The following is a 13,492-nucleotide window of genomic DNA, read 5'->3' on the forward strand; positions in this document are numbered from 1 at the left end:
CCTTTCTTATTCTATTCTATTCTATTCTATTCTATTCTATTCTATTCTATTCTATTCTATTCTATTCTATTCCCTTTCTTATTCTATTCTATCCTATCCTATCCTATCCTATCCTATCCTATCCTATCCTATCCTATCCTATCCTATCCTATTCCCTTTCTTATTCCATCCTATCCTATCCTATCCTATCCTATCCTATCCTATCCTATCCTATCCTATCCTATCCTATCCTATCCTATCCTATCCTATCCTATCCCCTTTCTTATTCCATTGCTTCCATTCTATTCTGTTCTGTTCTGTTCTGTTCTGTTCTGTTCTAAATATTGGAACAGTGCTATTTTATTGTGCTATTTTATTGTGAGTTGGCCTAAGGGGAAATTTCCAAAGGGTGAGACCAATCAAGTTGGCCACGCCCACCCAGACACATCACCACCCAGTCAATAATTAGGGCAGATAACCGGTTGTTAAATTATTTGAATCCCACCACTGACTCATTCCTATAGACTGAATGAATGGAGGCTGAATTCATTACCCACACCACACACCCACATCCACCCACATACACACACACACACACACACACACACACACACACACACACACACAAAACCACAGGCTCATTCCTATAGATTGAATCGATGAAGGTTGATATGTAGAATGAAGAAGTGAAGGAAGAGTCAGTATTAATAAAGTTGTTTTTTATTATTATTACAAGAGACATTTGCAGAGCTGTTCAGTGAAATGGGTGGTTTTTGGTTGGCTTCACATATACTTCCTCTCACTGTGACTCTCCTACACAATAATAGACTGCTGTGTCCTCCACTTTCAGATTGTTCATTTGCAGATACAGCTGGCTTTTGGCATTGTCTCTGGAGATGTTGAAGCGTCCCTTCACTTTGTCTGCGTACTGAACATCTGCAGCAACATAGTGTATCCTTGCCACCCATTCCAGACCTTTTCCAGGAGCCTGTCTCACCCAGTGCATCCAGAAGCTACTGAAGGTGAATCCAAAGGCTTGGCAGGAGAGACGGAGGGACCCTCCAGGTCTCCTCACAGCCCCTCCAGACTCCACCAACTGGACCTCAGATTGGACACCTAGAAAGAAAGGTTGTTAGTAAGACATCCTTCAGGTAAACACGAGAAACTGAGGAATAATTGCTCTCTTTTAAGGTGAAAATAATACCCCTGAGGAGAAGTAACAAGAACATGAGCTTTAGCCAGAGTCCCATTACTGCTTCTTCAAAAGAGTGGACGATTCTTACTGATGGGAAAACAAGGACTCAACATTTGGTTTTTGAGCATAGAAGGAGAGCAGGAAGATATGGTTCCATTGAACAGGAAGCGGTCACTGAATTTACATAGCCCTCAGGATAAAAGAGACAAGGACTGCTTTGATCTCCTAGAGTGCCTTCATCCTCCGTTGTAGACACAACGGAAAATGTCCCAACATCAGTCAAAGTGTATTTAGTTTCATCCTTCAGAAACATGTGAAGCAACAGGTTGATTTTGTCAGAAGGAAAGTCATATGTTGGCAATTCAATGTGCTGCATCATTTGAACATTTGGGGGACTTCATCGCTGGTGGATAACTTACTGTCTTGTTCTCTGCATGATGCAGTTGTAAGTTACATTTAGTGGAACTATTTCCCACATTTGCAATCAAAAGAAACAGAGTCAAAATGCGGCTGCGCGGGTTATAGAGGGAGCCCCTCGTGGCTCCCGTATGACACCAATCCTGCGCAGACTGCACTGGCTACCTGTGGCCTTCTGGGTGCGCTTCAAGGTTTTGGTAACCACCTTCAAAGCACTTCATGGCATAGGGCCGGGTTATCTACGGGACCGCCTGCTGCTACCGAATACCTCTCACCGACCCGTGCGCTCTCACAGAGAGGGACTCCTCAGGGTGCCGTCAGCTAGGCAGTGTCGTCTGGCGATGCCCAGGGGAAGGGCCTTCTCTGTGGGGGCTCCCACCCTCTGGAACGAACTCCCCCCAGGACTCCGTCAACTTCCGGACCTCCGAACCTTCCGTCGCGAGCTCAAGACACATTTATTCATCTGTGCAGGACTGGACTAGATTTTAAATTTATAGGGGTTTTAAATTGGTTTTAATATTTATATTTATATTTTTAATAATTTGGCATTAGAATAAGTTTTTTAATGGTTATCTTAATTTGTACATAAATGTTTTATTTGCCTGTGAACCGCCCTGAGTCCTTCGGGAGATAGGGCGGTATACAAATATGAATAAATAAATAAATAAATAAATAAAATTGAAATCGGTATTTCAATGTCCATCTGTTAAGGATATATTTTCTTACCTTGTAGCAATTTGGAAAAACTATGAAAAACTATTTTGATTTTGAAAAACTTTGAAAAACTATCAATATAGTTTTTGTATTGTGGTTTGTAATCTGTAGCATTTATTAATTTTTCCATCTCTCTCTCTCAGGCTTCAAATTTACTTTTTTTATACTAAGACAGAAGAGAAAAATACGACTTACACTTTTGTATTTGCTCTGCCCTCCACATTATGGGGGACAACCAGCTTCTTTTCCTGGCCTGATCAATAGTGTAGAGCCAATTCCAATGGACAGATGAATTCTTTAGTTCACCCTGTGCCAAGCCAAAGGACACTGTTGAAATCAGCACGTTAAATTCTCCTTAAAAGTTAATCAGAATCATTGCAGGGTCTGCAAAATCGATGTAATGTGCCCATTGGGAACCAAATCAGGATTATCTGGACTTAGCCATTGAGGAAAAAGTTAAGCAAATCAAAACAGACCAGAGGTGGGTTATAATTACCTTTGCTATTGGTTCGCAATGGGGCTGTGCATGCATAGAAGCTTCCTGATGACGTCAGGGTCAGTGGGTGGAGCCTCCCGCCAGTTCTACTACCGGTTCTATAGAACTGGTCCAAACCAGGGGCAACCCACCACTGAAACAGACCTGCCAATATCCAATTCCACAGCCTGTCCAGAAGAATATGATGGTTGATGACTATTCTGTGTTCGTTGTTGTTTCCTCTGCTTGCACAACCTTTTCCCTTTCCTTCTAATTCCCTTTTGATTGTCTTCCTCAGCACCAGCAATCTCTGTGTGACGATCACCAATACACTTCTTGGTTTTGCTCTGTTGGAAGAAATATCCATCTGGGTTCAGTTCCAAGTAGGGACAAAGTCACTGGAAACATGGAGGCTGTTAGGAAAGATAGTTTAATGGTGGTCCGGATCACATGGCTTGAGTTCCTGAACAGAAAAGGGATGAGATCCTGTGCACTCCCTGGCTTTATGCTTTTTCTGAGCTTTGAACTTTCTGGGGCACAGGAAGAGTATCCTGATTGGTTGTCAGACCCCCAGGGGGTGGGGGTCTTAGGTAGCCTTGCTGGCTGATGTCATCTTCCCAGGGGTCATGTGGTGAGTTTCAGCTGCTATTATGTTGCAGATGGCTCACTGACGAAGGTGGGGAGAATGAGTTTCTACCTCTGACCCATTGACAAAGGTGGGGGGAGTCAGGAAGCTGCTTTGTCTTTAAAAAATGTTTCTCCATTTCTCATCCAGGGAAATATATTCTGCCTTTTTAAATATTTTCTAAAATATTTCATTCTTCTAGGAGGGGGGTGGGTGCTAAATTCCTACAGCTCCATGCAATATATTTTTTCATGTTTCTATCATCGTATGGAAAAAGTGGCTCATTCCTACAAACTAAAAAAACAGAGGCTGAAGTGCCAAATGATGACAAGAAGGGAGGATTCAAATTGGAGCTGTTGCAAAATAAAAACCACAGGCTCATTCCTAGAGATTGGATGGATGAAGCTTGATCTGTAGAATGAAGATTTGAAGGAAGAATCAGTATTAATAAAGTTGCTTTTTTTATTAGAAAATAAATTTGCAGAGCTGTTGTTTGAAACGGGTGCTATTTGCTTGGCTTCGTATATACTTCCTCTCACTGTGCCTCTCACACAATAATAGACTGCTGTGTCCTCGGGTTTGAGGCTGCTCATTTGCAGATACAGCTGGCTCTTGGCATTGTCCCTGGAGATGGTGAAGCGCCCCTTGACTTTGTCTGAGTAGGAAGTATATGCAGCATCATAGAGTATCCTTGCCACCCATTCCAGTCCTTTCCCTGGAGCCTGTCTCACCCAGCTCATCCAGGAGGTGCTGAAGGTGAATCCAGAGGCTTGGCAGGAGAGACGGAGGGACTCCCCAGGTCTTCTCACATCCCCTCCAGACTGCACCAACTGAATCTCAGATTGGACACCTAAAAAGAGAGATGGTTTCATAAGACATGTTCTGCTGTTAAACACAAGAGATTGAGGAATAATCCCTCTCTTTTGATGTGAAAATAATACCTGTGAAGACAACTAACAAGGAGATGAGGTTCAGCCATAGTGCCATTATTGCTTCTTCAAAAGATTAGAGGATTCTTACTGATGGGAAGTTATTCAGGCAAGCACTCAACTTTCAGTTTTTGAGTGCAGAAGGAGAGCAGGAAGATATGGTTCCTATGAACAGGAAGCTGTCGCTGAATTTACATAGCCCTCAGGATAAAAGAGACACATGCTGCTTTGACCTTCCAGAACAAGGGTCTCCAACCTTGGCATCTTTAAGCCTGGAGGACTTCAACTCCCAGAATTCCCCAGCCAGCAAAGTTGGCTGGGGAATTCTGGGAGTTGAAGTCCTCCAGACTTACATTTGGCAAGGTTGGATACCCCTGTTCTAGAGTGCCTTTATCGTCCTTTGTAGACACGACTGAATGTCTCCCAACATCAGTTCAAGTGTATTTATTTTCATCCTTAAGAAATATGTCAAGCAACAGGTTGATTTTGTCAGGAGGAAAATCATATCTTCAAAATTCGATGTGCTGCCTCATTTGAACATTTGGGGAACTTTATTGCTGGTAGATAACTGACTGTCTTGTTCTCTGCACGATGGAGATGTCAATCACATTTAGTGGAACTATTTCGCACATTTGCAAGTAAAGAAACTGAGTCAAAATTGAAATCCATTGTTTAGTCCCTAAGTGTCCATCCATAAAGCATACCGTTTCTGACCTTGTATAGCAATTTTTAGATGATTCTCAATCTACGGTTATTGTTGTCATTTGTAATCTGAGGCATTTATTAATTTTTCCATCTCTTTTTCATATTTCACATTTACTTTTTTGAATACAAATATAGAAGAGAAAAACATTACTTGCAGGTTTTTTTTTATTATTTTCTCTGCCCTCCACAATATGGGAGACCCACAGCTGTGTCTCCTGACCTGATTAATATACTAAGGGTAAATCCCATAAAATGTAAATGGCAACCATGAACAAGTGTAAAGCAAGGTTTATTTTAAAAAGATATATATCCAAAAGCTTTTTCAAAAGAGTTCTCCGCAAGGGTCCAAATACATAGTTTAAATACATTTTCAGACAATCAACAGGTGTTGTGCCTCGCCCGCCCCCCTCTCCGCAGCCGGGCCCCTCTCATCTCCTGTTATCTCAGCCAGGGACTGATAGTGCAGACGAACGGCCTGGCATGACTTCAGCCCTCAGTCCTGGCACCATGCCCGGACAGACGGAGCAAATAAACCCCTCCCCCACAGCATGTGAACATGAGGAGCATGAAGCCAGTCACGAGCTGGAATTGCCGACAGCTGGAGGGTGGACGGATCCACGCTTCCGGAGAATGGAGAGGTGATGTCAGCAAAAGGAAGGGAGGGGCAGGCCTGGATAAGTGCTGAGTCATGGAGCCACACCCCATGGCCTATATAAAGGATCTGCTTTCTGGCATTCTTTGAGTCAGGCAAAGTCTAATTTGGATTGCTGAAGTCACATCTTGGACTCCTGCCTGCCCTGAGAACTCTGACAGAACTTTGGCAAAGCTGCAGAGGCTCTGTGGCCAAGTTTGATACAGACTTCCCCAACCCGGCCGTCAGAGGAAGAGTGGAACACAACAACAGGGCAGTTACAACGCCCGCACCTATCATTGTTATTCACACATTACATAACATTTCTGGCTTATTCAGCACCATCTTCTACCTCTGGAAAGTCCCCCAGAGATCATATTTCCCCCTTATGTCATTTACAGAACAATTAAATGGAATATGATTTTGCTTAGGTCAGCCTGTCCTGCTCAACAGGTACAAACATCATTTTATGGCCTGTTTCCTCAGAACAGGCGTTACACAAACTTCCCCTTATTAAATGTCTTACACTGCTGAAATTGTTGTTGTTCTTGTTAGTTGCGAAGTCGTGTCCGACCCATCGCGACCCCATGGACAATGTTCCTCCAGGCCTTCCTGTCCTCTACCATCCTCTGGAGTCCATTTAAACTCATGCCTACTGCTTCAGGGACTTCCTCCAGCCACCTCGTTCTCGGTCGTCCCCTTCTTCTTTTGCCCTCAATCTTTCCCAGCATTAGGCTCTTCTCCAATGAGTCCTTCTTTCCCATTAGGTGGCCAAAGTATTTGAGTTTCATCTTCAGGATCTGGCCTTCTAAAGAGCAGTCAGGGTTGATCTCCTCTAGGACCGACTTGTTTGTTCACTTTGCAGTCCAAGGTACTTGCAGGAGTCTTCTCCAGCACCAGAGTTCAAAGGCCTCAATTCTTTGCCGCTCAGCCTTTCTTATGGCCCAACCTTCACAGCCATCCATTGCAACTGGGAAAACCATGGCCTTAACTATATGCACTTTTGTTGGTTATGTGATGTCTCTGCTTTTTAGTACACTGTCTAGATTTGCCATAGCTTTCCTCCCCAGGAGCAAGCTAAAATAGCTCAGGTTAACTCAGGTTATAGGTAGAGTACAATATAGTGTTACTTAGGCTATATTCTTTACAGGAATAGTTCCAGGAATAATTCCATTTCTCACAATACTGTAGAGCCAATTCCAATGGATAGATGAATTTTTAGTTCACTTGGTGCCGAGTAGAATCAGCACATTAAATTGCCTTTGGCAGTTAATTGGAAGTCATTGCATGGTCTAATTGGTGTAATATGTGCCCACTGGAAGCACATTAGTATTATCTGGACTTAGCTACTTACAAAAGAATAAAACCATTCAATGAGAACCTACCAATACCTAGTTTCACAGCCCTTCCATCATAATATGATGGTTGATACCTATTTTGTGTTTATTGTTGTTTCCACAGCTTGCACATTTTCCCTTTACTTTTAATTTCCTTCCAATTGTCAGGCCTGGAAACCATACTAGACTTTAGGGTTCCAGACGCTGCCACATTTTTCCCCTGAGGGGAAGAAGGGGGGTTGAGGGGTATGGTAACATTCTTCAAGTGGTCAAGGTCGGATGGTGTTCACATCTGCAGGAAGAGTGGCGAGAAGATATTTGAATGAACTGGGAGAACGTGGGACCATGTGACCAGCAAAGGGGTTAGGGGGGTGGGACTCTTGGGGTTTGTATAACTGGGAAAAGAATCCGGAAGTTCAGTTTTGGAATTTCACTCATTGTGTGCCAGTTTCCTCATGCTAGTAAAGAACTCTGAAAGACAATGGCTTCTGAGATTTTTTTATGCAGAAGAGGTTTTTCTGGAACCTTGACACCGATTTCCTTTCAATTCCTTCCTGAATCCCTTCCTTATTCCCTTCCCTTCCCTTCCCTTCCCTTTCCTTCCCTTCCTCAGCATTCCCAGACTCTGTGGGAGGATTCACCAATATATTGCTAGCGTTTCCCCCTCCCCCCAATATTTTTGTCATCCACATCTGTAGTTATGAATAAATAAAGAGGGCAGGCAGTGAAAAAAAGAGAGAGGAACTGTTTCAAACATATCAAGCTTGGTCTGCAAAAGTAAATGGAAGAAAGGAAAACAATTTTATCTCAAAGCTATAAAAAGAATTATGAGAAAGCCTCTTGGGGAAGGAGGGTCTCCAGAGACCTCTTGAGAGATAATTGGGGAACCATCTGAGGAAACCATCAGGCTAACAGATGAAACCACACTTTCATCTGTGGTTAATGGAGAATTTCGTTTTCTTAGACACTGCTGCCCTCTTGCGCAAAACAGATAGAAGTGACTCATCAGGATCCAGGTCTAAAGTGACCTTCATTATATAGATTAGAAAATGTGGATTGGGATGATGTTTCTGATCTCCATTTGTTCTGCAGCGTTTGCAGACTGAAAGAAACGAGCTCAATAGCCCCACCTCAAGAAATAAATAAAACTGAAATAATATGTTGTATTTATTCACTTGGAACCAGTCTCCAGAAAGTTTCATTATGAAAATATGTAATATATCCATTCAGTTTGTATAAGCACTTGTTTCCTTAGAACTGGCAGAGATTCATCCTCTTAGATGTAATGTGTACTTCAGCCCTGATGAAACCATTATCAGTGAAGTAGAACTCTTGTAAAGTGACTGATCTGATTCTTTATTTTCATATTTAGCTTCTTTGAAAACCAGTACACACCTGTGTATCTTGAGGATGAATGGCAAAGCTTTACATGTCTCTTAGGAGATGTTAATCAACCCAACTACCGGGACAATGTATCTCTAAATCCTTGTTCATGACAATGATGTTGCAGCCAGTTCTTGAGAAAACTGTGGCAACAGGAGCAAAGAAACAACAGAAAGAAAAAAAGAAAGAAGAAGCAAATAGCAAGCTATGCGTCTTCTGAATACGAGCAACTACTCTGAAGTCTACTACTACTTCTTGTTGACCTGGAAGAGTAGCTTGTTTCCTCTCTGCAGAGAAGAACAGCCTGGAAAAAGAATTAAGTTATCTTAATCCATTCATGTGAATGCATAAAGTTTCATCAGACAAAGGCCCAGAGGTTTTTCACACTTCCTCCTTTGCTTTCTCTCACTGTGGTTTTCGTGCACAGTAATATGTGGCTGTGTCTGCAGCTGTCAGGGAGCTCATGGCCAAATAATATTCATTGCGGGAGGCATCGGCTGTCAAGGTTGTTCGGCTTTGGAGGGATGAGGCATAGTATGTCCTCCAGCTATTACTAGACCAGTCTATCTGGCCCACCCATTCCAATCCTTTTCCTGGAGCCTGGCAGATCCACTCCCACCATGAACCCTCGATGGAGTAACCTGTCACTTTGCACGTTAATGTAAAGGATCCTCCAGCGCTCACTGTTCCTGGCCCAGATTCCTCAAGTTGGACTGTGGAATGGACATCTAAACGAATGACAAAGCAGGAATTAGAATAAAACCTTGCTTTTGTTTAAACTCATTGTTCAGGTCTATCTTAAAGATACTCACAGACAGGAGCTGCTACTAAGCAAAGAAGAAGGATGGCAAGATCCATCGGGGAATAAGGAAAGCTCATTTCCTTCAGAGCAATGACAGCTTTGGCTCTGTGATGCCCTTTTCTGTGTTTGTGATTATTTAAAGGAGTAACTGCTCAGTGAGTTCATTTGCATATGAGTTTCATGTGGAAGTTAAGACCAGTTTATAAGAAAGATGGCTTAATTCCATCAATAGGAAGTCAAAGTCCACAAGTAGAACTTTGATTGTGGTTTCACGTCTGAAACATCAACTAGTTGCCCTGATTTAATTTTGACTACATTTTGGACTATTATATAAGATGCGCATAAATCTTGAGGGCCAAAATTATCTTCTTTTTCTCTTTGCTTCCATTTTGTGGGTCTCCAGCTTTTAGCAAAGCCAAATATAGCTCCCTAGGTAATTATATAGTTTTTATATGCTACCTCCTATGAACTTGATGTCGTTCTTTTCCTTCCTTTTTTATAAAGGTAAAGGTAAAGGTTCCCCTCGCACATACCCGCTAGTCGTTGCCGACTCTAGGAGGCGGTGCTCATCTCCGTTTCAAAGCCGAAGAGCCAGCACTGTCTGAAGACGTCTCCATGGTCATGTGGCCGGCATGACTAAACGCCAAAGGCACATGGAACGCTGTTACCTTCCCACCAAAGGTGGTCCCTATTTTTTCTACTTGCATTTTTATGTGCTTTCGAAACTGCTAGGTTGGCAGAAGCTGGGACAAGTAACGGGAGCTCACCCACTAGGGATTCGAACCGCTGAGCTGCCGACCTTTCAATCGACAAACTCAACGTCCTAGCCCCTGAGCCACCGCGTCCCTACTCCTTTTTTATACTTAGTGGTAAATGCAGAATGGATGTACAAATGGGTCCATACTCTTTTCCTTTTTCTTTTTAAATAATATTTATTGAATTTCCAACATAGAAAACACAGAATACAAAAAACACAACAAAAAGAAAGAAAGAAAGAAAGAATGAAAGAAAGAAAGAAAGAAAGAAAGAAAGAAAGAAAGAAAGAAAGAAAGAAAGAAAACATAGCAAAAATGTAACACTAATGATAGCTTTTCCATATTGGTATCTCTGTCATAACAAACATATTTACAAAAATTCTAATTCTACATTGTTGTTGTTGTTAGTTGCGAAGTCGTGTCCGACCCATTGCGACCTCTTGGACAACGTTCCTCCAGGCCTTCCTGTCCTCTACCATCCTCTGGAGTCCATTTAAGCTCACGCCGACTGCTTCAGTGACTCCATCCAGCCACTTCGTTCTCTGTCGTCCCCTTCTTCTTTTGCCCTCAATCTATATATTCTATATATCTCTTTCTTAAATTACATCCTTATTTTAATTATAGTAATATCTATAGTAACATCTATGAGGGCAAAAGAAGAAGGGAACCATCGACCATGGTATCCTGCTGCACTGGTTGGAGGGATTGGGAGTGAGAGGCACCGTTTATCGGTGGTTCTCCTCCTATCTCTTTGATCGGTCACAGATAATATTGACAGGGGGGCAGAGATCGACCCCGAGGCACCTCACTTGTGGGGTGCCGCAGGGGTCGATTCTCTCGCCCCTCCTGTTCAACATCTATATGAAGCCGCTGGGTGAGATCATCAGTGGTTTCGGGGTGAGGTACCAACTGTACGCTGATGATACTCAGCTGTACTTTTCCACCCCGAGCCACCCCAACGAAGCTATCGAAGTGCTGTCCCGGTGTTTGAAAGCTGTACGGGTCTGGATGGGGAGAAACAGGCTCAAGTTCAATCCCTCTAAGACAGAGTGGCTGTGGATGCCGGCACCCCGGTACAGTCAGTTGCAGCCGCGGCTGACTGTTGGGGGCGAGTCATTGGCCCCAATGGAAAGGGTGCGCAACTTGGGCATTCTCCTGGATGGATGGCTGTCTTTTGAAGACCATTTGACGGCCGTCTCCAGGAGAGCTTTTTACCAGGTTCGCTTGGTCCGCCAGTTGCGCCCCTTCCTAGATTGGGATGCCCTATGCACGGTCACTCATGCTCTCGTGACATCTCGCTTGGATTACTGCAATGCTCTCTACATGGGGCTCCCCTTGAAGAGCACCCGGAGGCTCCAGTTAGTCCAGAATGCAGCTGCGCAGGTGATAGAGGGAGCCCCTCATGGCTCCCATGTGACACCACTCCTGCGCAGGCTGCACTGGCTATCTGTGGCCTTTCGGGTGTGCTTCAAGGTTTTGGTAACTATCTTTAAAGCGCTCCATGGCATAGGGCCGGGTTACTTATGGGACCATCTACTGCCACCGATTGCCTCCCACCGACCCGTGCGCTCTCACAGGGAGGGACTCTTTAGGGTGCCGTCCGCCAGGCAATGCCAACTGGCGACACCCAGGGGAAGGGCCTTCTCTGTGGGGGCTCCCACCCTCTGGAATGAACTTCCCCCAGGACTCCGTCAATTTCCTGACCTTCGAACCTTTCGCCGCGAGCTTAAGACACATCTATTTATCTGCGCAGGACTGGATTAGAATTTTAATTAGAATTTTAATTTTAAATTTAGTTTTTAACGGGGTTTTTATTATTTTAATTATAATTTTAAATCTGGCCTAATTTCAATAAGTTTTTTAAACAGTGTTTTTATCTTGTATTTATTCTTGTGTTTTTATCAGGCTGTAAACCGCCCTGAGTCCTTCGGGAGATAGGGCGGTATATAAATTTGATTAAATAAATAAATAAATAAATAAAATAGCTTCTTTCTTTGTAAAGAACTTACTATATGCACTGAATGTAATCAAAAGTTCATCACTTTTGCATTTGGTGTGGATGTTGGTGTTGCAGGCTTTTTTGTCCCGACATAAGCTAAAACAGAGGCCATCCCGGGGATTATTCAACCAAAATGGATGTGAGAAAAATAATCTTCTGAAAGTTGTCTTCTCCAAAGTTTTCTTCTGAGTCCTTTGAGGAAACTCATCTGATTGCATCATCATGAAGTCAACTTCCACGTATGTATTTTTCTAAATATACATAAAGGAAAACAAAAAGAGTTACTCCTTTTTCTGCCGCAAAGAGACCTAGTCTGCCTTAGTAGTAATTATCCTGCTTGCAATTATCTGAAGTCATTCGTTCTCTATACTGACTTCACCCAAGGGACTGCTAGACAACATCAAAAACACGAATACATGAGTGAATATTGCAAGGAACTATAAAACTTTTGTTTTGCACATTTCTAAGCTAGGGAGAGACAAAAAAAAAAGAAGGCAGAATCCTATCCAGTTGTACACTCTTTCTCCAATTCATTTAGGGTAATGATTGCATGATTTCTGCATTGCTTGAAGTCTAAGGAGTATTTTTTTTCAGAGCTGAGCTGTTTTTAGTTATACTCCCTTTTCTTTGCTTACAGTTGTGGTGTCGGTTGTCAATGATGTAGCTTTCTGATGTTTGCAAAAGATCTCAACCTTCAGATGGCCTGGAAACTGCCTCCATCTAGAGTGACGTGGAAACAGATGTTCGTGCTAACAATGCTGGTACTCCTTCCGTCTTATGGGAGAGCTAAAGCAGACATCCAGAAGTGCTCTAGCGAAGAGTCATTTCTTGTTCCGCATGAGTGGTATCAGCCTGGCAAGTTCCTGATTGGCGGGATAGTTTCTCATATCTTAAATGTCTATTTCCAATATACTTTTGATGAAGCTCCCTCTAAGAAACTGAAGGCTGAGCTTCCGCTGTAAGTATTTTCTCGCTTGCTTCCTACGCTTTTCCTCCGCCGTCAGGGCTACACTCCCTGAGCTGTTAAGATCTAGTCAGTCATTTAATGGCTTAAAAGAACAGGTGGCTGTCCTATATTCCTTCCACCATTAGTAGTTATTTTTCACCTTTGTTGTTGTTGTTAGTTGCGAAGTCGTGTCCGACCCATCGCGACCCCATGGACAACATTCCTCCAGGCCTTGCTGTCCTCTACCATCCTCTGGAGTCTATTTAAACTCATGCCTACTGCTTCAGTGACTCCATCCAGCCATCTCGTTCTCTGTCGTCCCCTTCTTCTTTTGCCCTCAATCTTTCCCAGCATTAGGCTCTTCTCCAGTGAGTCCTTCTTTCTCATTAGCTGGCCAAAGTATTTCAGTTTCATCTTCAGGATCTGGCCTTCTAAAGAACAGTCAGGGTTGATCTCCTCTAGAACTGACTTGTTGCAGTCAGTCTTCTACAGTCCAGGAGTCTTCTCAAGCACCAGAGTTCAAAGGCCTCAATTCTTTGGCGCTAAGCCTTTCTTATGGTCCAACCTTCACAGCCATACATTTCAACTGGGAAAACCATA

General features: G+C 43.1%; 1 gene segment (V, D, J or C); it reads right to left on the reverse strand.

Moving 5' to 3' along the window:
- Positions 1-778: 778 nt before the first annotated feature.
- LOC131197862 (immunoglobulin heavy variable 3-74-like) lies at positions 779-3,151 on the reverse strand. The segment is given in 3 exon segments: positions 779-1,095; positions 2,501-2,612; positions 2,802-3,151. Coding segments are annotated over 3 exon segments (465 nt in total).
- Between the last annotated feature and the right edge of the window lie 10,341 nt (positions 3,152-13,492).

Source organism: Ahaetulla prasina, chromosome 4 (genome assembly GCF_028640845.1).
Source record: "Ahaetulla prasina isolate Xishuangbanna chromosome 4, ASM2864084v1, whole genome shotgun sequence".
NCBI classification, from domain to species: domain Eukaryota; kingdom Metazoa; phylum Chordata; class Lepidosauria; order Squamata; family Colubridae; genus Ahaetulla; species Ahaetulla prasina.